Genomic DNA, 25351 nt, shown 5'->3' with positions numbered 1-25351 from the left:
GATCAGCTCGAGCATACCCCCGCGACCCTAATGAGGATAAGCGGCATGGGAGTGTTTAGTACTGCCCTCTTGTGGCCATACTGCCCTCTTGTGGCCGTAAAAAAAACCCTCTTCTAAACATTTGAATTATGTGGAAAAAAATATTTTATTTTCAAAAATGGTGACAGTCAACAATGTACAGCTTCCAGTGTGTCAGACCCCTGTTGTTCACTTCTATGAGCAAACCAGCCATAAATACAAAAAGACAAAGATGCAGGAACAAGCTTTGGTGAAACATAACACTTAACATAATTTGAAGTTGGTGTGTGTATGTGTGTGTATGCACACACACTTATGCATTACCAGTGAAAGTTTGGAGGCTCATTCAATCGCATGACTGTGTCAAAACTTTTGACTGATACTGTATATGCACACACACACACACACACACACATATATGTACAGTGGTGTTTTGATTGGTTTAAAGGGAATCATTGAATACATTTCCAAAATGTGCTCGTGTCAAAAGTGACTTGTCCAACCTTAGCAAGAGTAATAGAAAAATATATTTACAGTGTTCACTTAAAGAGGAACGAGTCAACAAAAGGGCAAAGTAAGTGTGAATTAGGCAGTATACAGGGCAAAGCCATCCCACTTAGCAGTCCACAGGGTCACTCATCTCAAGGCAAATGCCATTAAAAGGCTTAATTTTCAGATTTTTCATAAAAAAAATATATGGTGCATGAATGTACAGTATATCAGACCTTACACAAAGGCAATATTTACTGATGTATTATTTCTTTGATCGTCACGTTCACGACTGGCAGTTTAGTACGGCTGCCGACGTCACAGTCCCGTATCTGCTGGGTGTAAGGTGTCTTCATCTGTGCCGGGCCTTGTTTCGCTTACAGGTGCGTGTCCTCCTCATCAGGGACGTCCTCTTTGAGGAGGTTGTCGATGGGGACGATCCAGCTGTCGTTGAAGTCGCCGTTCAGCGCCACCTTCTTCTCCTGCATCTCCGGCTGCACCTCCATCACCTCAAGCGTGGGGTTGTCATGGTAACCGTTCTCCACCGTGTGAAGCTCCTCTGTCAGGTGTTGCTGGTGAGTGTGAAAGGGCATTTTGGATTAAAATGTGGGTGATTTTCTTTTCAACTTTTTATGTGCTGTTTACGCTTTAATATTTACAGGATAATATGGGTACATATTAAAAAATACTTATAATTATTATTTATGTCTAATATTTGCAATCATATTTGAGTAAAAATAATACATAATTTTATTAACATCAGTAAAAATTTAAAATATACATTTTACAACTTTTGCATTCAACTATAATTATTAATTTTTTTTTAAAACATTCATGAGAAATGCATACTGTAAATTCCTTTTTGTACACAATACCATGCATTCAAGTCACAGCCTACATTACCCATGACGCATTTCACAAGCTGAGACTTTTTGCATTGTTTTTGCAAAATGGAGGCACAAAGCATATGAAAAATAGGACTTTTGAGTCAATTTTCAAGATGTACTTGTAGCACTTTGAATACCAATCAGATATTACTTGCAGTTTGCTGAAAATTTAGTGGAATGTTTTTGTAGTTAGAGCATAGAAAACCTGTTTTGAACTTTCTAAATACGCTTTTTACCATTATTAGAGCCCTTTAGACATGAAATATCATCCCCGTCATCGCCTTTACCGTCCTATTATTACACCTCATTGCACAACTCTTTTGCGCAGGCTATAGGATCGCTGCAGAGACACGAGAGACTGTCGCCGCTGCTTTAAGCATTAGCATGCAACTGAGCTAACTAGTTAACCTCCAATGTATTTACTGTAAGTGTAAAATAGGGTTTCATATGGATTGGGGACCACTTCCACACGGAATGGGAGGATAACTTTTCACGTTGTTGATGGGCTGACTCCATGCAGTGTTAAAGTAATGTAATGTATCTTCACTATAACTTTACTGACACCTAGTGACTAGGATACTACATATAACTGTCTTTCAATATTTTTGACTAATAATAGGCCATAGTCAACCATGAAATAGCGATCATTTAAAAAAAAAAAATGCAATAAAATTTAAATAAAAAAACGTAAGCACTAGGGATGCCCCGGTCAATCGGCCACCGATCAGTGTCGTCTGATTTCTGTGAAAAATCGACATGTGCCGATAAATGTCTTTGAACGCCTATTATACTATGATACTATATATTATACCATTGCAGCCCGCAGGGATCCGTGCGTGTAGTGTCTTGCCCTAACTAGCGTCCTCATCCCACTTTCCTTCACAATCATGTCTGCCGTGTGGAACTTAACTGCCAACATAATGCCACGAAAACTACCTTGCGGAGTGCAGCACGTTAAAAAAACTTGAATTTAATACGCCATTTGAAGAACAAACACATGGACAGACAATCGCCCGAATGTGCGTGACAGTCAGAAAGGTAAGCAAATAACCTGAATATTAAGTTCGTCAGACGAGATGACCAGCCTTTCTCAGCGATGGAAGACGAGTGCTCTCTCGCTTGCCTGGAAGTTCTGCTAGCGCTCCACCAATGTACTCTCACATCCAAAGTTTCTTAAAGAATGCGTCTCGTCCTCTGTAAGTTTCCTCTGTAAGATTGATGTGTGTTTGTAAAATATATTTTTGTCTAAATTAAGGTGACTTTATGGTTCCTTTTTTCATATATCATAAAGCTAGTAGAAGGGGTGCAGCCAGGAATTCTGGGTTCCACAAAAAAAAAATCACGTCCCTGCCCCTCCAAAGCACCCTCTAATTAATTAATTACACATTTTTATTAGTAATTACCTATTTTTGGGCCCTCTAGCAGTCAAGGGACATTGGAATTGTCCTGACTTTTCCCCCTTTACACAGCACCCCTGGCCGATAGCACTCATCAATAAATAGAAAAATCTATGTGATTGGTATCGGACGATTTCAGTCCTGGATGATCGGACTCGGCAGCATAAAACTCTGATCGGAGCATCCCTATTAAGTATAATAATATAGTCATGTGATGTCAAATATGCTTTTATGCGGTGAATAATTTCCTTGGGTGGCCCGTAGGTTAACTCTGAACTAGATCACTGCTTTCCACATCACAGCATATCATAGCAACCTATCACAATAGCCGCACAGGGGTGACATCAGACACGCCAAAGGTAGCATATACCTGGTTTTCACTGTAGGGCTTGCGGTGGTGGGATGCACACACGGCCAGGATGACGATCATAATCAACAGGGCGCCACACGACGCCAAGATGGCAATCAGGGTTTTGTTATCTGTTGGTTTCTTCACGTGGGGGGAGAACGCACAAGAAATGTCAGTGGAGGCTGTTCTCCAGCATTACTGTGCTTTACCCGAGCACATCTTCAGCACTCACCTTGGTTATTTCTTCATAATACTGAGTAGCAAGAGCGGTTTTCACTGTAAAGTATATACAGTATAACGCTTAGTGGATATAATAAAACGCACTTTATTCCTAACATAACTAATAACCTTTGCCGTTGATCTCCACACAGTCAAAGATCAGTTTGCCTTGATGGTGGCGCCACGTCAGCGTGCAGTTTCCGTCTTTCAGGTTCCCCATCAGGCGCCTGCACACCTCCATGAGCTCTTTCTCTTCCTCCTTCTGAAACAGGTAAGCAAAAGCACGCAATTTGTCAACGTCTGTAAAGTGGCACGTTAAAAAGGCGGCGCGAGTAGTTAGAATGAAGTAACATGCTATAGCGGAAAGGCGTGTACAGGCGCATCTCAATAAATAAGAATGTGGTGCAAAATGTATTTGATTTCAGGAGTTCAACCAAGACAGAGAGACCAGTTAACTGCTCGGGATGAACTGAACACTGAACTGTTTTTTTTTTTTTAGCTGTAAACTATAATCAAAATGATTAAGAAACAATCAATAAAATACAGTCTTAGTTGTGTGTCGTGAATCTATAAAATAAGAGTTTCACTTTTTGAATTGACTACTGAAATAAATGACTTTTAAATGTATTCAAATTTATTGAGATGCACTTGCATGTACAGCAGTGGCAGTTTTAGCTTCAAGGCACCTGTACGAGTCCACCCCTCGACCCCACCCACCTCGAAATGGTCTGTTCCATATTATCTATTGCCACAATGTTGATTTTATTAGACAAGACATGTAGACAAGTTACAACAAAGTAAAAGGCAGCTCCCCGCCCCTGCAAATTGGGTTGCTTTAAATGATTTGTAATAAAGGACGAATCACTTAAACCAAGTCTAAAAATGGCTTCCTGCCATGATGAGCGTTTAACACATTTATTTGTTATTATCAAATATTATTTATTTGTATTATCATACAATCGGCTATGTGGATGTGCTCGTGTCCCTTTTTTCGTAAGCACCTTAAACATCAGACCGCATCAAATGAAAATTGAATTTGACATTTTTTATACTGAACAAGACACCTGGGATGGACATGCATAAAGGATGTGCTATTAAATGTGAACTATGAACGCTAACACATTGACTATTAAATTGTTTGGCACCACGGGTGAGGTGTTTGGATCGCTGCGTGTGAAAAGCACTGAAACCATCAGAAGGTTGTCTCAGATTGACTGACTGACTACTTGCAAGTCATGTTGCCAGCTTGTATGTTCAAGTTTATATTAAATGCTTGGGTCCAGATTGTTTTTTGGGTTTTTTTTCAGGGGGGGAGGCAGATTCAAACGCTTGGCGGGCTGCATGTGGCCCCCGGGCAGTTGCCAAAGTGGATAACTCCATACTTGGAATCTCTGGCCCGTTTCTCCTCTTCTTTTTTAACCTGATTGCTTCGACTTTCTCTTTTCCGTGATGTTCTGTTGACACTTCATCATCCCCCCCCCCCCCCCCCCCCCCCCCCGAACAGTCCACACCTCAACCAGCAGCCGAGGCTAAACCAACTCATATCGACTCACAACCTGCTCATTTTTATTTAACATTTTCGTAGTGAAATAACTTGTTTGAGGCTCTCAGCCTGTGATATATTCAATAATATCCAATATTAAGAATGACTATTGTTTTACTTTTCAGCAATTTCTGTTGTAATTTACCTTTTTACTGTCTAATTAACCTGAGCGCTATCCACATCATGTGAGCAGTATGGGGGCTGTGCTGATATCCCGTCTGTACAGGAGAAGGCGCCCATCTGACACGTTCAGAATGTATCTTTTTCCCCTCTGCGAGAGAATGTCGCCATGGGCAACTGCCCATGTGGCCCATATGAAAAACCGCCCCTGGTGTACAGTTACAGGCGTATATAAGACAAAACCATACCTCTTGTCCACTGTTCAACGAGTACTAGATACAAAAAAAAAAGAAACACATCATTGCATTGTTAGTCAAAAGGCCAGTGAAAGCACATGTAAGAAATCTGCTCCCCAGTGGTATGTTTTGTCTTACCGAAAACTTCTTAGGATTTGTGTTGGCCTCAACAGGCCAGGCCTCGACAACAGAAGGTGTTGTTGGGGTCAGGATGGTGGTCCCTATCCTCTCAGCTGGCTCTGGGGCCCTAGACGCTGCAGATGTCTGCCTGAGGCTTGTGGCAGTGGTTTCCTCTGTGCCAGTAAACCAAGAGAATCCAAATAAATCAGAAAAAATGCTACATTGATACGGGAATCTATTGGCGACAGATACTGACCGAGTCATGGAAGGTAATATGTTACATATATGATGATCTTTAGTCACCTTTTATAAAAGGTCCCTCGTTTGTTGCGGTTAATTGGTACAACAGAAAACCTGTTTGCGACCTTCTAAATTACTTTTTTAACATTATCAGAACCCTCTAGATATGAAATAACACCCCACAGTCACCTTTACAGTTCTATTACCCAATATAGTAGATATAATCAGAGTAAATAAGACGTAATTAAGACCCGTGCTCGTGTGTGTTGCTCTAAATGTGTTCCCTAGGGGAGCAGAGTGGCGGGCGGACAGGAAGTGACGTCAGGGGTAAAAAGTTGAGTTCCAGCTTGACGTGGGTTACGGTCGCAACAGTAGCTTTTGTTGTTATTAGGGATTATTGTGCTCGTTGTGAGATGATTCTAACCTGCAATAAAAGCCTGTTGTTCTGGTGATCAAGTCTGGCGCTTTCGTATCTCACCGCTTCATTCAGGCATAAACTTAGCTTCAGTATGCGAATGTTTTGACTAATAATGGGCCATATCCAACCACGAAACAGCATGATTTATGAATTCATATATTTTTGAAAAAGCGTGATATAGTGAAGCCATGAAAATCGAACTGCAAAGGGACGACTGTCCTCCAAATATAATGCACTGTCCAAACCCACAGCTCATCCTTAAATTACTTATTTTCCAAAGCGTGGCCCAGCTTTTATAGGCTCTCGACACGTTCTAAAAAGTACAAATGAATTATTCATGAGGAACAATCCTGACCAAATTTTAAGACCAGTTGGAAATTGCAAGAATGTACATTTTGCACTGTTGGATCTTAAGGAGGTTCTAAGTAGAGCTTAAAAAGGCAAAAAGAAGAAAGGGGAGTGAGACAAACATTTTTTGGAGTAAGCAATTTATTACAAACAAGCATTAAAGTGAAATGGGATGTTAATCAGCTAATTAAAAATTTAAGACTACTGCCTTTAAAAGCCAAAGTATGGGCAAAAATGTGCATTCAATGCCATTTTCTGTCAGGTATTCCCACTGTCATGATGTCTTGATGGCAAAGGCAAAAAAGCTTTCACTCTTTGAACGCGGTCGGATTGTTGAACTGCACAAGCAAGGCCTCTTGCTGGTGAGGTTGGATGAAGTCATTTTAAACTTCTTAAAAGATCCTGAAGGTTATGGAACAAAAAAGTCAAGTGGTAGACCCAAAAAAATCTCACCGCCCCTGAGCCGGAGGATCCCATCCCATCAAGACGATCCTCGGGGGATCCTCAACCCAAATGAAGGTTGTTAATGGTGCTGAGTGCAGTCCAATAACCATCAGGCTGGCATCTGTGAGAAAGGTTTTAAATACATCGTCTCCTTCAACGCCGCAAAATTGCTGTTTGGAATTTGCACAAGAGCACCAAACATGGGACGTTGAAAGGTGGAAGAAAGTTTTATTCTCTGATGAGAAAAAATGTAACCTTGACAGTCCTGATGGCTTCCTACATTTCTGGCATGACAAGGAGACCCCACCTGAGTGGAGGGGGCACCATCATGATCTGGGGTGCTTTTTCCTTCAATGGAACAATGGAGCTTCAGGTTGTGCAGGGGCGTCAAACGGCATCTGGCTATGTGGAGATGTTGCAGGGGGCATCCCTCATAACTGAAGGCCCTCATCTGTTTGGTCATGATCGGGTTTTCCAACAGGACAATGCTGCAGTTATCAATACCCGCCTGACAAAGGACTTCTTCCAGAGGAATAAGCTCACTCTTTTAGATCACCCTGCGTGTTCCCCTGATCTAAATCCAATCAAGAACATCTGGGGGTGGGTGGCAAGGGAAGTTTACAAAAAAGGACATCAGTTCCAGACAGTGGATGCCCTCCATGAAGCCATCTTCACCACCTGGAGCAACATTCCCACCAGCCTCCTGGAAACTCTGGCGTTAAGCATGCCCAAAACCATTTTTGAGGTGACTAACAACATTTCTGCAGCTGCTCATTACGGAGTGTCTTTTTGTTTCGTTTTTTTAATCCACTTTAGGGAAGTTTACAGGGTTTTTTTTTTTAGGTATGATCTTAAACTTTTGAACAGCCTATTTCACTTTAATGGTTGTTTGCAATAAACTGTGCTGTCTCACTGCCATTTCTTCTCTTTGCATTTTGAAGCTCTACTTAAAACCTCCTCAAGACCCAACATGTAAATTCCTGCAATTTTAACATTTTTAACCCTAATTTGCTTTGTCACCTCTAACACAAAACTAAATTCAGATTTTTTTGTGTATACTAACCTACATTTGGTTTTAGCAACTGTAATACAGGAAGTACCGCATAATGATCTTACCTGCTTTGGCATCTGCTTGGTCGGTCTTGGAAATGAAGATACCATGCGTTACGAGTTGATGATTTGGCATGTAGGCAGCTTTGGTCGTCCCCGCGTTGCCTAGCAACCCCATCTTGTCACTTGCTGTGGTTCTAGTTGTCTGGGGAAGAGCTTCTGGCGTTCGTGCCGTGGGGGCGTGAGAAGACCCCGCCACTCGGAAGGTTACATTTGGTAGGGTAGTGGTTGGGACAACGCTTGGTAGCGTACGAAAGACATGAGGATCGTTTGTGTTGGTTGGCGCATATGGTTGAGCTGGAGCTGGCGCATTTGTGACCTCGACAGCGTCTGTGACCTTGGCACCATCTGCAGCGGCATCTGTTACCTCGGCACCAACTGCAACCTCGGCAACTTCTGTGGCTGCGTCTGCTACCTTGGCTCCGTCTGCAACCTCGGCGGGGTCTGCTACCTTAGCAGCTTCCGCTACCTCAGCGGGGTCTGCTACCTTAGCAGCATCCGCTACCTCAGCGGGGTCTGCTACCTTAGCAGCTTCCGCTACCTCAGCGGGGTCTGCTACCTTAGCAGCATCCGCTACCTCAGCGGGGTCTGCTACCTTAGCAGCATCCGCTACCTCAGCGGGGTCTGCTACCTTAGCAGCTTCCGCTACCTCAGCGGGGTCTGCTACCTTAGCAGCATTCGCTACCTCAGCGGCGTCTGCTACCTTAGCAGCATCCGCTACCTCAGCGGGGTCTGCTACCTTAGCAGCTTCCGCTACCTCAGCGGGGTCTGCTACCTTAGCAGCTTCCGCTACCTCAGCGGGGTCTGCTACCTTAGCAGCATCCGCTACCTCAGCGGCGTCTGCTACCTTAGCAGCATCCGCTACCTCAGCGGCATCTGCTCCTGGTGCACCGTTTGCTACCTCAGCACTGTCTGCTACCTCGGTGCCGTCTGCTACCTTGGCAGTGGTAGCCTTCGTGACAGTAGAAATGGGGACCACAGAGTTGGGTGCTAAAGTCATTTTCTGCCCCTCACTTGGGGGCGCTATAGTTACATCGGGTTCCGTTTCAACATCTGTTCTGTTTGCATGTATAATAACATCAGCTGGCACTTCGGTGGCTGGAACATTTCCCTCTGGCGGGACGACAGCAGCATCCAACGCTTCGGTGGCCACAGAAATAGCACTCTCATTCTCTGAGCGCACTTTTTGACATAAAAGACCTGCAAAATAGACATAATACAGAATTATTTACATAACTGTGCTGCTGATGGCGCTTTACAGCATAATTCCAAAACGTTTATTTTCATGATTTATTTTACATAATAACAATGATGATGATGATAATACACATGTATTAATGTATTATTTATTTAATTATTCATGTGTAGTTTATTTTTAGGCTTTTAAAACCCTTGTTTAAGTCTTTAAAATTGGTTTACTTTAAATTATTTTTAAAATTATTCTGAATAAACTAAAAATCAACTAAAAAAGTCAAAAAATTTATTACTGACATGTTTCAAATATAAATTGTATTTTTTAAACGGTAATAAAATACTCTTTAATATTCATTGTAATTCATCCATCCATTTGCTATGTCGCTTAATTGATTTAGTAAACTGCTTATTTTAATAAATAAAAAAATATTGAAAAGTCAGTTATGTAAATTTTGAATTTTTTTTTTTTTTATAAATTTGCCCCCCCAAAATTAAAATGTATAATTCAAACGAATTAACTATACATCACCTAAAAAAAAAAGAATTAAAAAAATGGGTTACTTACATGAAGAGTGTTTCAAATATAAACAAATTTGAAACAAAAAACATTAATAATATACTCTTTATTATGTCATGTAATTGTTTTAGTAAATTGATTATTTTAGTCAATTAAAAATATATTAAGAACACGTTACTGGCATGAAGAACGTTTAAAATGTTAATATTGTTGTTGTAGGATTGTATTCTAATATTGTTTTAATAAATTGCTTTTTTTAATACATAAAAAATGCTTTAAAAATGAATGACTGTGTCGTGAGGACACTTTCTTGTATGAAAAATAACTCATTAACATTCCAACCGTCCGAAACGCCTGAGCCATCCATCTTCATCTGTTGCCCTATTTATAGTCACAGTGGCAGGATGTTGCATACAATAAAGTTGGTAGCACCACGCCTTTTGTGTGGGTGTTGTGTTTGTATGTGTGTGTGAGACAATGTGACAATCCATGCCTGAGTCCACGTCCCCAGAACAATGGCGTCTGGATCAACCACCTCTGTGGATTGTGACCTCCGCCCATCTCCTACATTGTATCAGCACAAAGAATCGCTGATGACGTTTTGACACTATTACCACAAGCAGCCATCACAAATGTATGTAAGCATGACAGATTTACTGAAGAACTACATCATAAACACACATTAAGGTCGTTTTCCGACAAGACGATGACCTCAGGAATTAATTTGAATCGGAATCAGAATAGTTTTTATTGCCATTATTGCCATTTTCCTTTATATCCTTTCTATTATTATTTATTTAAGGTATTGTTCATCATACCCTACACTTCTTTATTACTGTACAATGTTTTTGTGAACGTTTACTCTTCCTTATTACTGAATAAGCTATACAAATACTATTACACATCTTTATTATACCCTTAGAAGAAAATGGTAACATGTTAAAGAAGACAACAGAAATGGTTGGATTCAAATAAGCTCTGCTTAGTCCTGCTCCTTTTTGGACGTGTTGACTTGTGCAGGTGTAAAAATGCACGACAAAAAATAAAATCAATGAACCATTATTCCATCGCCTAGGTTAAATTCCCATACAATCTCAGCTTCAGCAAATTAGCCTTTTTCATCAACTTTTTTTTTTTTTTTTTTTTTAGTACTGACGCAGCATGTATCCTTTACTGCATTTTCTGTGTTTTTTTTTTTGTTTGTTTGTTTTTTTTTTACTACTGACCCAGCATGTATCTTTTACTGTATTATTGGTGTTTTTTTTTTTTTTTTTTTTTTTTTTTTTACTACTGACCCAGCATGTATCCTTTACTGCATTATCGGTGTTTTTTTTTGTTTGTTTGTTTGTTTTTTTTTTACTACTGACCCAGCATGTATCTTTTACTGTATTATTGGTGTTTTTTTTTTTTTTTTTTTTTTTTTTTTTTTTTACTACTGACCCAGCATGTATCCTTTACTGCATTATCGGTGTTTTTTTTTTTGTTTGGTTTTTTTTTTACTACTGACCCAGCATGTATCTTTTACTGCATTATCGGTGTTTTTTTTTTTTTTTTTTTTTTTTTTTTAACTACTGACCCAGCATGTATCTTTTACTGCATTGTCGGTGTTTTTTTTTTTTTGTTTGTTTTTTTTTGCAGGTTGTGCACGTAAACTGTCAGCTGTGTCATGAATACATCACTATGAAGGTGTTGGCTGTTTGTAGATAAGTGGTCAAGCGGAGGCTGGTGCAGCCAGGCACAGGCGCATCGCTTATCAGGCCATCTGCCTCCTCTTCTCCTGAGTGCTCTTACTAGGAGAGACGCACTACAGCAATGAATAATGTGCAATGAACTGAGAGTATTTCTCCAAAGATGACACCTCATGATTTGTCCTCACTACAACCATCATGCATTGAGTGATTGATTACCTCCGCTTAAGTTGTTTTCACCTCACCCACACATTCCTTACCATGCAAGCACCCGCACCCACACCCAGTATACTCGTGTCACATGTAGTCCAGCGCTACACATACCTATAAACTGTACTACAGTGTTCCCTCGATACATCGCGGTTCACTTTTTGCAAATTTGCTCTTTCGCATATTTTTTTTTTTTTTTTTGTAGCAGCGTATGAACGCACATTGTGTTCTGCATCCTTGTGGTGTATTAGAGTGATCTATCGGTGCTCTGTTGCATGTGTCTGTTGTTGTATTTACTACTGCTACCACTGGAGGGTGTTGTATACTCGTGAGAGTTGAAGACGTGTCCAGTTTGTCTCAGTAAATACAGAGCCACGACAGTCCTGACTGGCTAAGGGAGACCCTGCCCATTGGGCTCTGTGTTCTGATTGGCGTTGAATTGAAATGAAGGCAGAAGTTACGCGGCTGTAGGGCGCCTGGAATACTGTAAATGAATCGTGGGTTCATTGAGGACGAGGAGGAGGAATATGTTTTAACAAAAACACGACAGCCTAATGGCGCCAGGATGAGACACGATCAGAGGAGTGAGTCACTTAATTTCTTGTGTCCAATCTTGTAAGTTAAAATTCAAATGAAATTTGAACTTTGAGTGTTTAAACAAGAGAGAAATGTGATAAAATGTTAATGCCTGTCTGAGAAAAGTGTATAAAGTGTATGGTGAGGGGTTTTACAGCCTTAAAACATATCTAATAATTGTACAAAAATATAGTTGGCTACTTGGCGGATTTCACTTATCGCGTGCTATAAATGAGGGAAGTAATGGTTAATATATTAACTACAGTAAATTACCAACAACACCGTAGCGAATTGTAGTTTCTCCCATCAGCAGAGTGCTCTGACAATAGTGAGATATAAGATGGTAAATGAGTGGCTCTTTATTGTTATGACAACTCTGTCGTCCCTCGTTTATCGCGGTTAATTGGTTCCAGACTCGACCGCGATCAGTGAATTAGGTGAAGTAGGATACAATATTAATAACTGGAATATTTTCATAGTTATGGCATAGAAAACCTGTTTACGATTCTTATAAATACATTTTTTAACGTTAGAGCCCTCAAGACGTGAAATAACACCCACATAGTCAGTCACCTTTACATTTGTATTACCCACTGTAATATAATCAGAGAAAATAAAACTTATTAGACATAAATAAAATAACATGGACTCGCACGGTGGCTGTTGTCTCATCAATGTATTGTAATGGCGTCTTTAAATGGCTTTACACTCATATTACCCAATACAGTAGACATAATAAGAGTCATTGAGCCATTTAAGACGTGATAGGCCAGTCACACTAGAGGTACAATGAGACAGAATGCAGTCGGAATGAAAATTCTTGGTTTATTCCTTGGTTTATTTGAAGTGCATTCTAAAAAATCTGACTGCATTGTGAGTGTATTCGAGATATTAGGAGAGCCTAATCTTGTGGCTGGCCCGAATGTTTCTAGCATGCTAAAAACGTTCGAAGCAGGGGAAAAAAATATCGAACGGCATTCAAAAGGTATTCTAACTGCACTCTGACTGCATTCGAAATATTCTTACAGTATTCCAAATGTTCTCAAACAGCATTCCAAACATTTTGATCGTATTCAATTGCAAAAAAAGGGCCGCTGCCGCTGAAACGTCGCTGTGAAGGGTCGCCTTATTCACGTCACATTCACATCACCGCCAAGGAAAAAAGGAGCCAAGTTTACGCAAACACCGGGCACCGATGTGGACAGCGCAAGCGCAGAGGTGCCGAAAGAGGTTGAACGCCAACAAGCCCACTGAAGCGTCACTCACCACTTCCGCATCGCCAATTTACATCACATGATGCCGGCAAGAAAAAAATGGAGTCAAAAAGGAGCTAATCCTGATAAGTACTTGAAAGAACGGCCAAATCCTGTCCCAAATATGGCGCAGATTTTGACACGTTTTCATTCCGGCTCGTTCTGCTTGATTCGTGCTTAGTGTGACGGTGTGTGTCACAGTAAATGCGTTCCCTGGCGCCACGCCTGGCCCTTGTCTCGCCGAACACCGACACCTAGTGGCCAAAGTAGAATAAATTCACAATTAGAATGCTTCTTTTGCCTTGTGTTTGTATGTCAGTTCATTTAGTTAGTTCATTTAGCCATTTTTATGCTTGAAAATGCTTCATTTAGGCCAAGAATAAGTATAATTGGCTTAAACATGCATATATTTCTACTGATAATAGGCAGTATTCAACCAGGAAACAGCAAAAAAAACGTGATAGAGCGAGGGAGCGATGTAGCAGGGCGGGGTGAAAATGTGGAGTGGATTAATGGGATGGGGTTGGACCAACATAAAGTGGAAAAACAAAGTATTCCGTCTGCATTTTTGATCTTGATTTGCACCAAATTGTGTTTTTATTTTGTGTTCTTTATTCATTTATTGTATTTGTGACATTAAGCGTTTTTTTTTTGGTTTGTATGTTTCGGATTTTTGTTGTACAGGTATGATTTAATTTTTCCTCTAGTATTCCACAAACAAGTCAAGCATTTTCAACATAAAAATGGACACAATTTATTATTTATTTATTATATAGAAAAAAATCATGCATTATTATTTATACAATTTTATGAATCATTGTTTGTTATTTCAGTATTTCATAGTTTTTCCTCATGTTGTTAATTATTAGCTAGGGCTGCCAAAGATAAGGCGTTAACGCAGTCAACGGTGGTTTCTGTGATGACCCCACAGGGGGAACAGAAATATTTTTGCGACCCCCCCCCCCCCAATTTGAAATACTATTGAGAAACTGATTATATGTATTTATTTATCCGTGCTCTACAGGTTGAAGTCGAAACTGAAAGCAGCAAAATGCAACAAATTGAGAGCATGATCAAATAACACGCCGAGTACGACAAATTCCGACATGTTGGCAGGTCTGCACTGATATTGGAAGTCCTCCCTATCTCTCATGCCCACCCGTGACAGTTCACACGCCCTCCCCCAGGGGGCCCCGCCCCACTATTTGAGAAGCACTGTGTTAACTGAAGTTTCCTTTAACGGCACAATTTCTTTTCCCCGCTATTTTGTTAGTGAATGCGTTGAAAAGATTGCGGTTACGATCAGGAAATGATGAGGTTGGTGTCTCAGAAGGTCTACCAGGAGACATACTTGTATTTACGAGGGCGCTTGTGTGCGTGCCAAGCCGGTTGTCAGTCCGCCGTGCCAAGGAGCGCGACTGCAGCCCAAGATTGATGCACAATTAGCCACAATTGTGCATTTAAAGAGCCAGTGGGACAATATGTTTCCCATTGGTTTGGTGACACCCCCGCACAAAGACGCCGTGCGCCCGTGCGAACGACGGCAGGCAAGGGAGGGGGGCTTACCAGTGTGCGGTGATGGGAGGGGCCAAAGTGAAAAACGCTCGGTGGGAATAAAGAGCAAGACAAGTGAAAGGCAGGTGAGAACATGAAGGGAGGCTGTAAATTTAACTGCCAAATGGAAATGACTGACCACACACACACGAGCCACAAACAACACACTCCCTGTCCTTGGAAACCTCACTGGTATGTGTACTTGTACCAGCTGCGCTAATGATAAAAGGTCCGCGTAACACCCCTAATATACACAAACAGTCACCTTTTAACCTGTAAGACAGCGGCTCACGGCTGTTTTTATTGCCCTTCGGCACGTTCTCATTTTTGTTTTATTACTTTATACAATGACTTTACATGGATTGCATATCATCTTATCGTGTACAGGAAAACTGCATTTTTTTTTGGAATTTGGCCCATCATCCCCAGTCGTTATGTGAGACATGAACACATGTCTTTTTGCTGTGCGTTGTAAAGCTAAAAAGAGACAGCTCATTACTGCATGTATGGGAACCACATATTCCGCCTATAAAGCCTCTAAAAAGCGCCAACAACGCTCCATTTGCATATAATGTGATGCGCATATAACCACGGTACAGCAACATTGTTATAATTATTGTTAGCATTGTTACGCTGATCGAGCTACGTTACTGACGCATTGACGCTTAGCCTTGACATGCCCGCTAGCTACTAGCCGGCTAGCGACTAGCTTCACCACAGACTCGCCCACAGCTCGTCAACATGGCGCTCACAACGCCTCAAACCACTCCAAAAAAGGTAAGGCTACATATTTGAGCTGACACCACTGCTGCTGCGTTTTTCTTTCCGAGTTTGGAAAAGTTAGCGCTAGTTGTAGGCGTTCATTTCTATGTTGCTATGTGGAAATCAATGCGCCGAGTGCTTTGAAGTTCCGGTAATGCTTAGAATGGCCAAAATACGGCAGAATACTGTAAGTATTACATGTTTTCATGAATGTACCTGTTGCTACATGGACACAGCTTGTATTTCAAACCATCAAACCTTGCTGGAGGTGTTTTAATAGCCGTCTTCGCAGGCGGCATAGGTGGATCCTATTACGTGCAGTGCACGTACGTGGGAAAAAAAATTGTGAGTAACTCTGTGCCTATTTGGCATATTCGCGTATTTCTAGAAAGTAGAAAGTGATTTGACACTCTGTCACCTGCAACGAGATGCAGGCTGTTTCTTTTTTACACCGTACAGTAGATCCCCCGCATGTTCGCGGATTTTTTCACCACAAATATTTTGTATATTTTTGGAAAACCTGCTCTTTTGCTCTTTTCATTCCTGTAATTTGGCAGTTTTAGCTAGAAAACCCATTACATTTACCCTAACTTAGTGACATTTTATTCATTATACTGTATTTTCCCGACTGTAAGTCGCACCGGAGTATAAGTCGCACCAGCCAAAAATGCACAATGAAGAAGAAAAAAAACATAAGTCGCATTTTTGGGGGGAAATTTATTTGATAAAATCAGGGGCCGAGAAAAGACATTTCATTTTAAAAGGCAAGTTGTAGTAATAACAATAAAATGGAGAGCAACAGGCTAACAGGTGTCTGTTAAGGTAACATGAATAGGTTGTATGTTAACATAACGTATTAACCGTTACTCAGGTAACTATAGCCTAAACAACATAACATAACTAGTTCACCTGCAGCTTGCAATCTGCGGGATATGATTTTCTTTTTGGGGGCATTTGTGTTCCGTTTTTCTGTGTGTCTTTATAAGTCCATGTTTGCATTGTCAATTTTCAGTGCTACAGGAGTGATAGGAGTAGCAGATATGGCACACAAGCGTAGAGCGCCCTCTCGTGGCTGTTTGTGTGGGGAAATAAAACATACTGTAATAGTCACTCCGGATGAAAAAAAGTGCCACTTATAGTCCGGAAAATACGGTAAATTGCATTGAATCAGCTTGACCTTCACGTCTTACTCACACAAGCAACGCATGTGGAACACACAATGTAACTACAGCAAAAGGACTATGCAGGTATCGAAATAAGCACGTACTCACTGGACGGGTGATTTTCCTGAAAGGGTACCAGAGGAGACGCCGTCACTTCGAGGGGAATGACGCACACGCTACAGTAATTTGAAGCTGTTACTATATCAAAATGTACTGCAGACACATTGGATAAACAGGGGGAAACTGTTGAATATTTAGCTTGCGCATCGCAATTTTGTGACATGCAAAAGTTTGTCATAAAGACGATGAAAGAAATAATACAAAATGGTGGAATTTACATTTCAGCTGCCGTGATTTCCAAAGTATATCACGTCATTGTGCACCAAATGCATTTTGCTGCATCTAAAACATGTGCTTTGCTCAAACTCTGACAAAACATTACGCATCGCTAATGTAAATAGCGTAGTCCCCACACAATGTAACTAAAATTGACTCGAGGAAGACTATATGCAAATGAGCTGACGTCTGTGTTACACCCAACGTGAACTTCAGAGTATTTCCAGGTTATTTCTGTTCTGTTTTCCAGACATTAACGAAAGTGACACTGATTCACTGATTCATTACGATCCGAATTTCTACTGATCCATTTTTTCTCATCAATACACTTTTGGGAATTGGGGAATCAGAATGTTTCCGTGGAAGGTAAAGTGTGTTACTCTTGTGCTAGCTAACGTCCATCCATTTTCTATGCAGCTTCTCCTCATTAGGGTCGCGGGGGACAGGCGGGGGTACACCCCGGACTGGTCACCAGCCAAGTTGCCAATCGCAGGGCACATATAGACAAACAACCATTCACACCAACGGACAATTTAGAGTCGCCAATTAACCTAACATGCATGTTTTTGGAATGTGGGAGGAAACCGGAGTACCCGGAGAAAACCCACGCACGCACGGGGAGAACATGCAAACTCCACACAGAAATGCCCAAGGGAGGATTGAACCCAAATCTTCTGTGTGGCCAACATGCTAACCACTAGACCACCGTAGCTTTAAAAAAAAAAAAACTGTTGCGTCTTGCATATAAAGTTCAAGGCTGGGTCCATCCACTATCTCTGGATGTACGTCGCCTTTGCCTCACGTCCTTGTCAGCCCAACAACACCGAAAATGGTAAGCTGTGGGGAAAAAAAAGCCTCGCCATTATAAATTGCATCATTTTTCTTCAGCGCCATGTTGGAAAAATCTGGATAGGTCCTTTTTAACGTAAATCCAAAGTGACGAAACAATGAACTTCTGCACGCTCACAACGGTCACACTAATGGTTTGGCACATTGGCACGGAAGTGGAAAAACCATATTGTAAGTAGCCGCTGTCGTAATGTCGGTTGAATCTTCTGTTTTATTGTCTCCCCATTAGTGAGAGAACTTGTTACCATAGTTTCTTTTCATGGATGCACAGGACAACTTTGACCCTGCAGTGACATACCAGCGTAAAATATGTTTATTGTTCATTATTAAATACAAAAAAAGCACTATTTTAAAAATTGATTTACTATACATTTACATTTAATTTGGCGTAGTAAGCAGTAACCATTTTTTGGGTAGTAATTTTGTAGTATTTGTTTTATTTTTTCTAGTATTTATTATTATTAATATTATTATTTTGGGGTGCTTTTTTACTGGCAATAAACGTCTGTGATTAAATAGTCATACAAGGTATTGTATAAATGATACTATTGATTTTGGTTTTACTAAGCAACGTTTTCAGTCATTCTTTTCAAATTCAGATTTTTAGAATTTTGTTTTTCTTATCTATTTTTTGTTCCATAAAATTGATGCTCTGTTCGAAGCGTAGTACTTTTTGGGTCTATGGGTTTAGTCTTATTCAAAACATTCTAATTTATATATTTATGTAATTATTTTAACAATTTGATTTATTTTTATTATTATTGACGTATTATTATGGTTGTAAGTGATTTATTATTTTACTATTATTATTTTAGCATTTTAAAATGGTATTTTTTTGTATTTTTGTGCAGTGACATCAGAATGCCTTTGTAACTGACTGATGGGAACGTCCATCCATCCATCCATCTATGTTCTTCCACTTATCCGAGATCAGATCGCGAGGGCAGCAGCCTAAGCAGGGAAGCCCAGACTTCCCTCCCGTCCAGCTCCTCCCGGCAGATCCCGAGGTGTTCCCAGGCCAGTTGAGAGACGTAGTCTCGTGGATGATGGTGCTTCTCTCAGGGAGAGCCCAGCCACCCTACGGAGAAAAGTCATTTCGGCCGCTTGTACCGCGATCTTGTCCTTTCGGTCACTACCCAAAGCCCATGACTTACAGAAACGTCGTAAATAGAAAAACAAGACTAATAATTGCGTTTATTTAATCATAAATACTGAATATAAAAGAGGACATCCTATGAATCTTCATAAATGAACCAACTAAGTTTACTTCCCTTAGCCACTGTCCTGCCTCAAATGACGATGATCAAATAACTTGTTGCTTCATTGTATCCAAAATGCTAATATTTTATCATATTTTCTCCTACACGGCGGCCTTTTTTTCCTCCAGCACAGAGACGAACCTTTTCATGGTCGTCTCCTCCCACCACACCCTCCTTGGGAACCAGGATGTTGATAAAAAGATGATTTCCTGTCCATCTATTGTTCTTCCAGCGTCGAGCAAAGACACCAAACCAACGTGCCAAGCAGAGTGCGTCTCAACTCTGCCTCCTACATCCCTCCTTTACACCATCCTCCCTCTCCCGCCTCTTATCTGGTAGGAAACGGACAGGTCACAACACCCCCAAAAAAGGAGAGGAGACACGGTCTACATGGGGTCAGGAAGTCCTGGACAGGACTGATAAGTGTCCAAATGTTTAATAGGAGGAGGATTTTGGAGCTAAGTAAAATTACATTGTTGACAACAAATATTACCATTAAAAAAAACAGTAGCCCGGTATCGTTACTATGGTAAAAATATTTACCTTACAAACACTACAACAGTGTCCAAAGTGCCAATCGGACAATCAATCATTAAAAATGATGGAATCATAAAAGTCCAATTGTTTAGTAATATTTTTGAAAAATGAGACAATAACAATTTTAAAGGTATACACAAATTATAAAATAACAAATAAATAAAATAGTCAATAATAATAATAATAATAATGATCGTAATAATAATACATCCAGAACATGTCACAATAAATAACCAGTATAATAATAATATAAAAACAACATACTAAAAAAAAAGTGCAGGTATTTTGTAATATAGTCCAAAAAATGATACAATAAGAATAATATTTTTTAAAAAACATAAAATGTAACGAATAACAATAATACATCTTGAACAGGTCATAATACATGTCCAGTATCATCATAATAATAATAATAAATTATTGAAGAAAGTAATAAAACTCAATTTTTTTGTAATATATTCCAAAGATTTCTACAAGTCAAATAAAATATAGTGAATAACACATTTTGAACATGTCATAATAAATGTCTAGTATAATAATAATGATAATAATAAGATTAAATATATATACAATAATTTTAAAAAATTCCTTTTGAAGCATGTCATGTATAATAATTGTCTAGTGTGCAATCAATCAAGTATAGAATGCTGAAAAATTGCTAAATGCATCCCCAATGGTGTAGGAAGCGTAGTTCTACGTGACAAGGGACCACGTTTTCTTACTTAAATGGTGTCAACCAATATCAGCTATAACCGCTTATGATATTTATAACATACACTGTATATAAGCATAATAATGATAAAGTCACAGGCAAATTGTTTTGTATTCCAAAAAAATGTAAAATGTTTGAACATGCTATAATAAGAAATGTCTAGTCTACTACTGATAATAATCATAATAATAATAATAATGATGCTATGAAAAATACTGAGGAAAAAACAACAAAATGTGTGTGCATAGAGTAGGAAGTGTCTAAATGTGAAGGGCCCATATTTGGTTACTCCTGTCCATGCAGCTATGACCAATAATCATATTATTAAAAAATAGATAAACATAATAATTATTCAATTAATTTTTTTCTGATGACATGCAAATCAATGCCAATGTTGTTGGTAGTCTTGCGCTCAGCCTTCATGTGATAACGCAACGTTGCAAATACACACACAGCCATGCGTGTTCGCACACGCCTTCTATTTTTAGACTTTTTTGTTGTGCTGGTAGGCTTTCGGTTGAGTTTTTTGGGCAAGAGTGGGAGGGTTTATGTCACACATTGCTTTTTCCCAGGACGGAAAAATAAAAGCCCCCACATCTGAATTCACTTACTGTCGTGGCGAGAGCGCGGCAGGTGCATAATTAAAGAAAAACACTTTACTTTGCGGCCAGGGAAGGAGGGAGGGGGGGTTCATGGGTCCACTTCATTATTCAAACTCTGTGTCTAACTGGGAGGAGCAATGAGAAGCCCCTCACTGAAGGGGGCTGATGTTCCAGCTCTTAGTTCTGCTGCGCCTTTTGATTTAATTCCAACCACCTTCAGACGGATTGCATACAGAGGACAGCTTTGTAAAAACAAAAGGAGGCTTCGCTACACATCTTAAAATACAGAGCTTTACGAGTGTTGCGTAGGTTTGTGTCCTCCTGAATGCTACATAGTTGCATGGGACGTATGTTGGACAGCGTTACAGTGTGTACATCAGAAAGTGGATAAAGTACACAATACAAACATTGACAAACAGCTCGTTAGCATTAAAGCAGACACACAAAACAGCATGTTCCCGGTAGGGCAGTCCATTTTAGGCGACACTTCCAATACACTATTGTGAGATTTATTTAAAATTGTTGATATGGGTCCACAGCGGGATGCGTGCAGTATTCATCTACAGGAAAAAGAATGGGACTCTCCTAACCCCGTTTATGTAGCACACAAACTACTCCGATGTAATTACGACATTCGTTTCTTTTGCAATATTTGTTTTGTTTTGTTTTTCAAGCTGCTTTGTTTCCATTGAAGTCCATACCTGATATAACATTTAAAAAGGGAAAAATAAAATAGCCCTTCTAAAACAAAATATATACATTTTGAATACATACATATATTTATATATATATATATATTTAATAAACATCAAATTTCAATGTAAATATATATATATATATATATATATATATATATATATATATATATATATATATATAACATTTAAAAGGGTAAAAATAAAAACAAAACATTTTTATAACGTAAATTGTTTTTTTTTTACATTTTAATCAATATTTATTGATAAAAATATTTGTACATTTTTTAATGTTTATATTTCTTTTAAATATATATATATATATATATATATATATATATATATACACACACACACATGTATTTTAACATTTTTGTATTTATTGATCATAGCTTAAGAAATGTAAAAATAATATTTTAAATGTTATATATTATTTAAATAATATATAATGTTTATGTAATATATATTTTTCATATTAGTCATATTAAAAATGTATTTTTTGTTTCATTTCATTTGTTTCCTCAAGCTGCTGTACTTCCACTGAAGTCCATGCAAAAACCTTTGAACTATTTTCCACAAAACTTTCACCAAACGATTAATTGACTACGCAAGCGGCTCCAAATAGTGGGGGGAAAACACCTTTTGGTATGATAAAATCAAATCTTTATATTTTTCTTGTATTAGATACCATCATACACAGTATTGTGCAGCCATAGCATAATTGTCATAACCTTTTTATACTCAAAATACAAGCGAAACGTGACAAAACTATGTAATGCATAGAATACAGTGTACACTAACACTTGCAGGTTTTATAGCTCACTTTAATTCTAATGTTGAGGCACATGAATGTAAAATATTTATTGAGAACATTCCAGTCTCCATGCACCTTATCATGCGTACGTATATTCCATATTTATTGGAACTTTTTAGCTCACATGCATACCACGCGTGTGCAGACTGCACCTGTTGCTCCCCTTGCAAGCATGTAAGCACCAAAGTGTCGACAACGCATACTCACTGAGTGAAAGCAGCAAACACGCGATCCTCATGGTAGCTCCCATCCTTTTAGTTTGTAGATGCACGTCTAGTTATCATTCATGCAGTGGGATGAAAACCAGAGCGATGCTGTCCCGTCACGCCTTTCTGCCCAAATTTGAATTAAACGATGTGGCTCCTGGGGCCTTTTGTGTTTTCTTCCTTAAAAGTGAAAGCCAAGAATGCTTTTGTGTATGCTTCTCCTCTTTGCAGAGTTGGGGATTTGAGTTTTTCTGTGGTCTCCTTGGCTGCAACTCTCCCCCTCTTTTCTCTCCTTGCTAGTATTGTGCTCTGAAGCAGTCCTCCCTCTGCTCCACAGCAGACCACAGTAGACCACAGTAGACCGGTGCTTGCACATCCCAAACTATCCCTGCCTCCCCTTATCAAGTGTGTAGTCCAATCCCAGAGTGGTGGGCGCTCCGCATTTTAAATAACAAAGGAAACTCTGAGACAATGTGGACCCCCTCGCTCCAAAAATGGTGAATGACTCAAGGCCGAGGGGTGAAGTCAGATCAGCACCGAGCGTTTGATGACAGGAAAGTCAGCATTGACTCAGCTTGTCATCTTTTTTGACACTTTTACACAAACAATCTGCACAAGGAGTCACCAAAATACACAAAATGTACCATCAGCATTGAGAGATTTGAAGCAGGGGTGGCTGATACTGTAAATTTTGTTGTCCATCCAGGACTGCTGTGTATATGTATATATGTACTGTATATATATGTGTGTGTGTATATATATATACATGTATACATGTATACATGTATATGTGTGTATATATACTGTATGTATATATGTATGTATATATATGTATATATATATATATGTATATATATATATGTATATGTGTACAGTATACATACAGTATATATGTATACACATATATATGTATATGTCTATACATATATATGTATGTATGTATGTGTATATATACATACTGTACATACACAGTGGTGTGAAAAGAGTGTTTGCACCCTTCCTGATTTCTTTTTTTTTTTTTGGCATGTTTGTCACACTTCAGTGCTTCAGACCATCAAACAAATTTAAACATTAGTCAATGACAACACAACTGAACACAAAATGTTTTGTAGTTTGTCAATTAAACTTTTCATTATCAAGGGAGGAAAAAAAATCCAAACTTACGTGGCCCTGTGTGAAAAAGTGATTGCCCCCCTAAACCTAATAACTGGTTGGGCCACCCTTAGCAGTAACAACTGAAATCAGTTAGTGATAACTTGCAATGAGTCTCTTACAGCGCTGTGGAGGAATTTTGACCCACTCATCTTTGCAGAATTGTTGTAATTCAGTCACATTGGAGGGTTTTCCAGCATGAAGCGCCTTTTTAAGGTCATGCCACAGCTTCTCAATAGGATTCAGGTCAGGACTTTGACTAGGCCACTCCAAAGTCTTCATTTTGTTTTTCTTCATCCATTCAGAGGTGGACTTCCTGGTGTGTTTTGGATCATTGTCCTGATGCAGAACCCAAGTTGGTTTCAGTTTGAGATCCCAAACAGATGGTCGGACATTGTCCTTCAGGATTTTTCGGCAGACAACAGAATTCATGCTTCCATTTATCACAGCAAGTCTTCCAGGTCCTAAGCAACAAAAGAGCCCCAGACCATCACACCACCACCACCATATTTTACTGTTGGTATGATGTTCTTATTCTGAAATGCAGCGTTACTTTTACACCAGATGTAATGCGACACACACCTTCCAAAAAGTTCAACTTTTGTCTCGTCAGACCACAAAGTATTTTCACCAAAGGTCTTGGGGATCATCAAGATGTTTTCTGGCAAAATTGAGATGAGCCTTAACGTTCTCTTTGTTCAGCAGTGGTTTTTGTCTTGGAACTTTGCCATGCAGGCCATTTTTGCCCTTTCTTATGGTGGAGTCATGAACACTGACCTTAACTGAGGCAAGTGAGGCCTGCATGCCTTTGGATGTTGTTGTGGGGTCTTTTGTGACCTCTCGGATGAGTCGTCGCGACGCTCTTGGGGGAATTTTGGTTGGCCGGCCACTCCTGGGAAGGTTCACCACTGTTCCATGTTTTTGCCATTTGTGGATAATGGCTCTCACTGTGGTTCGCTGGAGTCCCACAGCTTTAGAAATGGCTTTAGAACCTTTTCCAGACTGATAGATCTCAATTACTTTCTTTATGTGGGGGGGGGGATAATCACTTTTTCACACAGGGCCACGTAGGTTTGGATTTTTTTTCTCCCTTAGTAATAAAACGTTTCATTTAAAAACAGTTGTGTTTAATTCAGTTCAGTTGTGTCATTGACTAATGATGATCTGAAACATTTGAGTTTGACAAACTTAAAAAATAAATAAATAAATCGGGCAGGGGGCTGTCAGGAAAGTGAACAAGGAGAGACGTTCACATTTTCTTGATTTCCATTGTTTTATCGTTCATAGTTCATATTGTTGTTGCCGCTGGACTACCCGGCATGCCTTGCGGTCAC

At 39.6% G+C, this 25351-nt stretch overlaps 2 protein-coding genes across 2 annotated transcripts in view; one reads left to right on the top strand and one right to left on the bottom strand.

The window, feature by feature from the left end:
• Positions 1 to 449: 449 nt before the first annotated feature.
• Positions 450 to 23279, bottom strand: podxl (podocalyxin-like). Its single transcript, XM_054800960.1, has 8 exons — positions 22867 to 23279; positions 7945 to 9138; positions 5397 to 5551; positions 5271 to 5294; positions 3489 to 3621; positions 3373 to 3416; positions 3162 to 3281; positions 450 to 1079 (listed from the first exon to the last, which is right to left on the bottom strand). The coding sequence occupies exons 1-8, from the start codon at positions 22907 to 22909 to the stop codon at positions 885 to 887; spliced, it is 1908 nt and encodes a 635-aa protein (XP_054656935.1). The 5' UTR covers positions 22910 to 23279; the 3' UTR covers positions 450 to 884.
• The window catches only part of chst11 (carbohydrate (chondroitin 4) sulfotransferase 11), a 114834-nt gene continuing 92883 nt past the window's right edge, over positions 3401 to 25351 (top strand). Inside the window, exon 1 of the mRNA XM_054800966.1 lies at positions 3401 to 3630. The gene's annotated coding sequence lies outside the window, so the exon portion shown is untranslated. The remainder of the gene's footprint in view (positions 3631 to 25351) is intronic.

The sequence above is a fragment of the Dunckerocampus dactyliophorus genome, chromosome 15 (genome assembly GCF_027744805.1).
Source record: "Dunckerocampus dactyliophorus isolate RoL2022-P2 chromosome 15, RoL_Ddac_1.1, whole genome shotgun sequence".
Taxonomy (NCBI): Eukaryota; Metazoa; Chordata; class Actinopteri; order Syngnathiformes; family Syngnathidae; genus Dunckerocampus; species Dunckerocampus dactyliophorus.
This window is presented reverse-complemented; position numbering and strand designations above follow the sequence as displayed.

What these genes read in the sequence shown, in the direction of transcription:
- podxl (XM_054800960.1), bottom strand. Translation starts at nt 22,909, where the DNA reads ATGGGAGCTACCATGAGGATCGCGTGTTTGCTGCTTTCACTCA. An exon ending in CGTTGAACAGTGGACAAGAG is followed by an intron (nt 3,622 to 5,270) that starts GTATGGTTTTGT and finishes TACCTGTTTCAG; the next exon opens with AAGGAGGAAGAGAAAGAGCT. An exon ending in TGTGGAGATCAACGGCAAAG is followed by an intron (nt 3,417 to 3,488) that starts GTTATTAGTTAT and finishes TATACTTTACAG; the next exon opens with TGAAAACCGCTCTTGCTACT.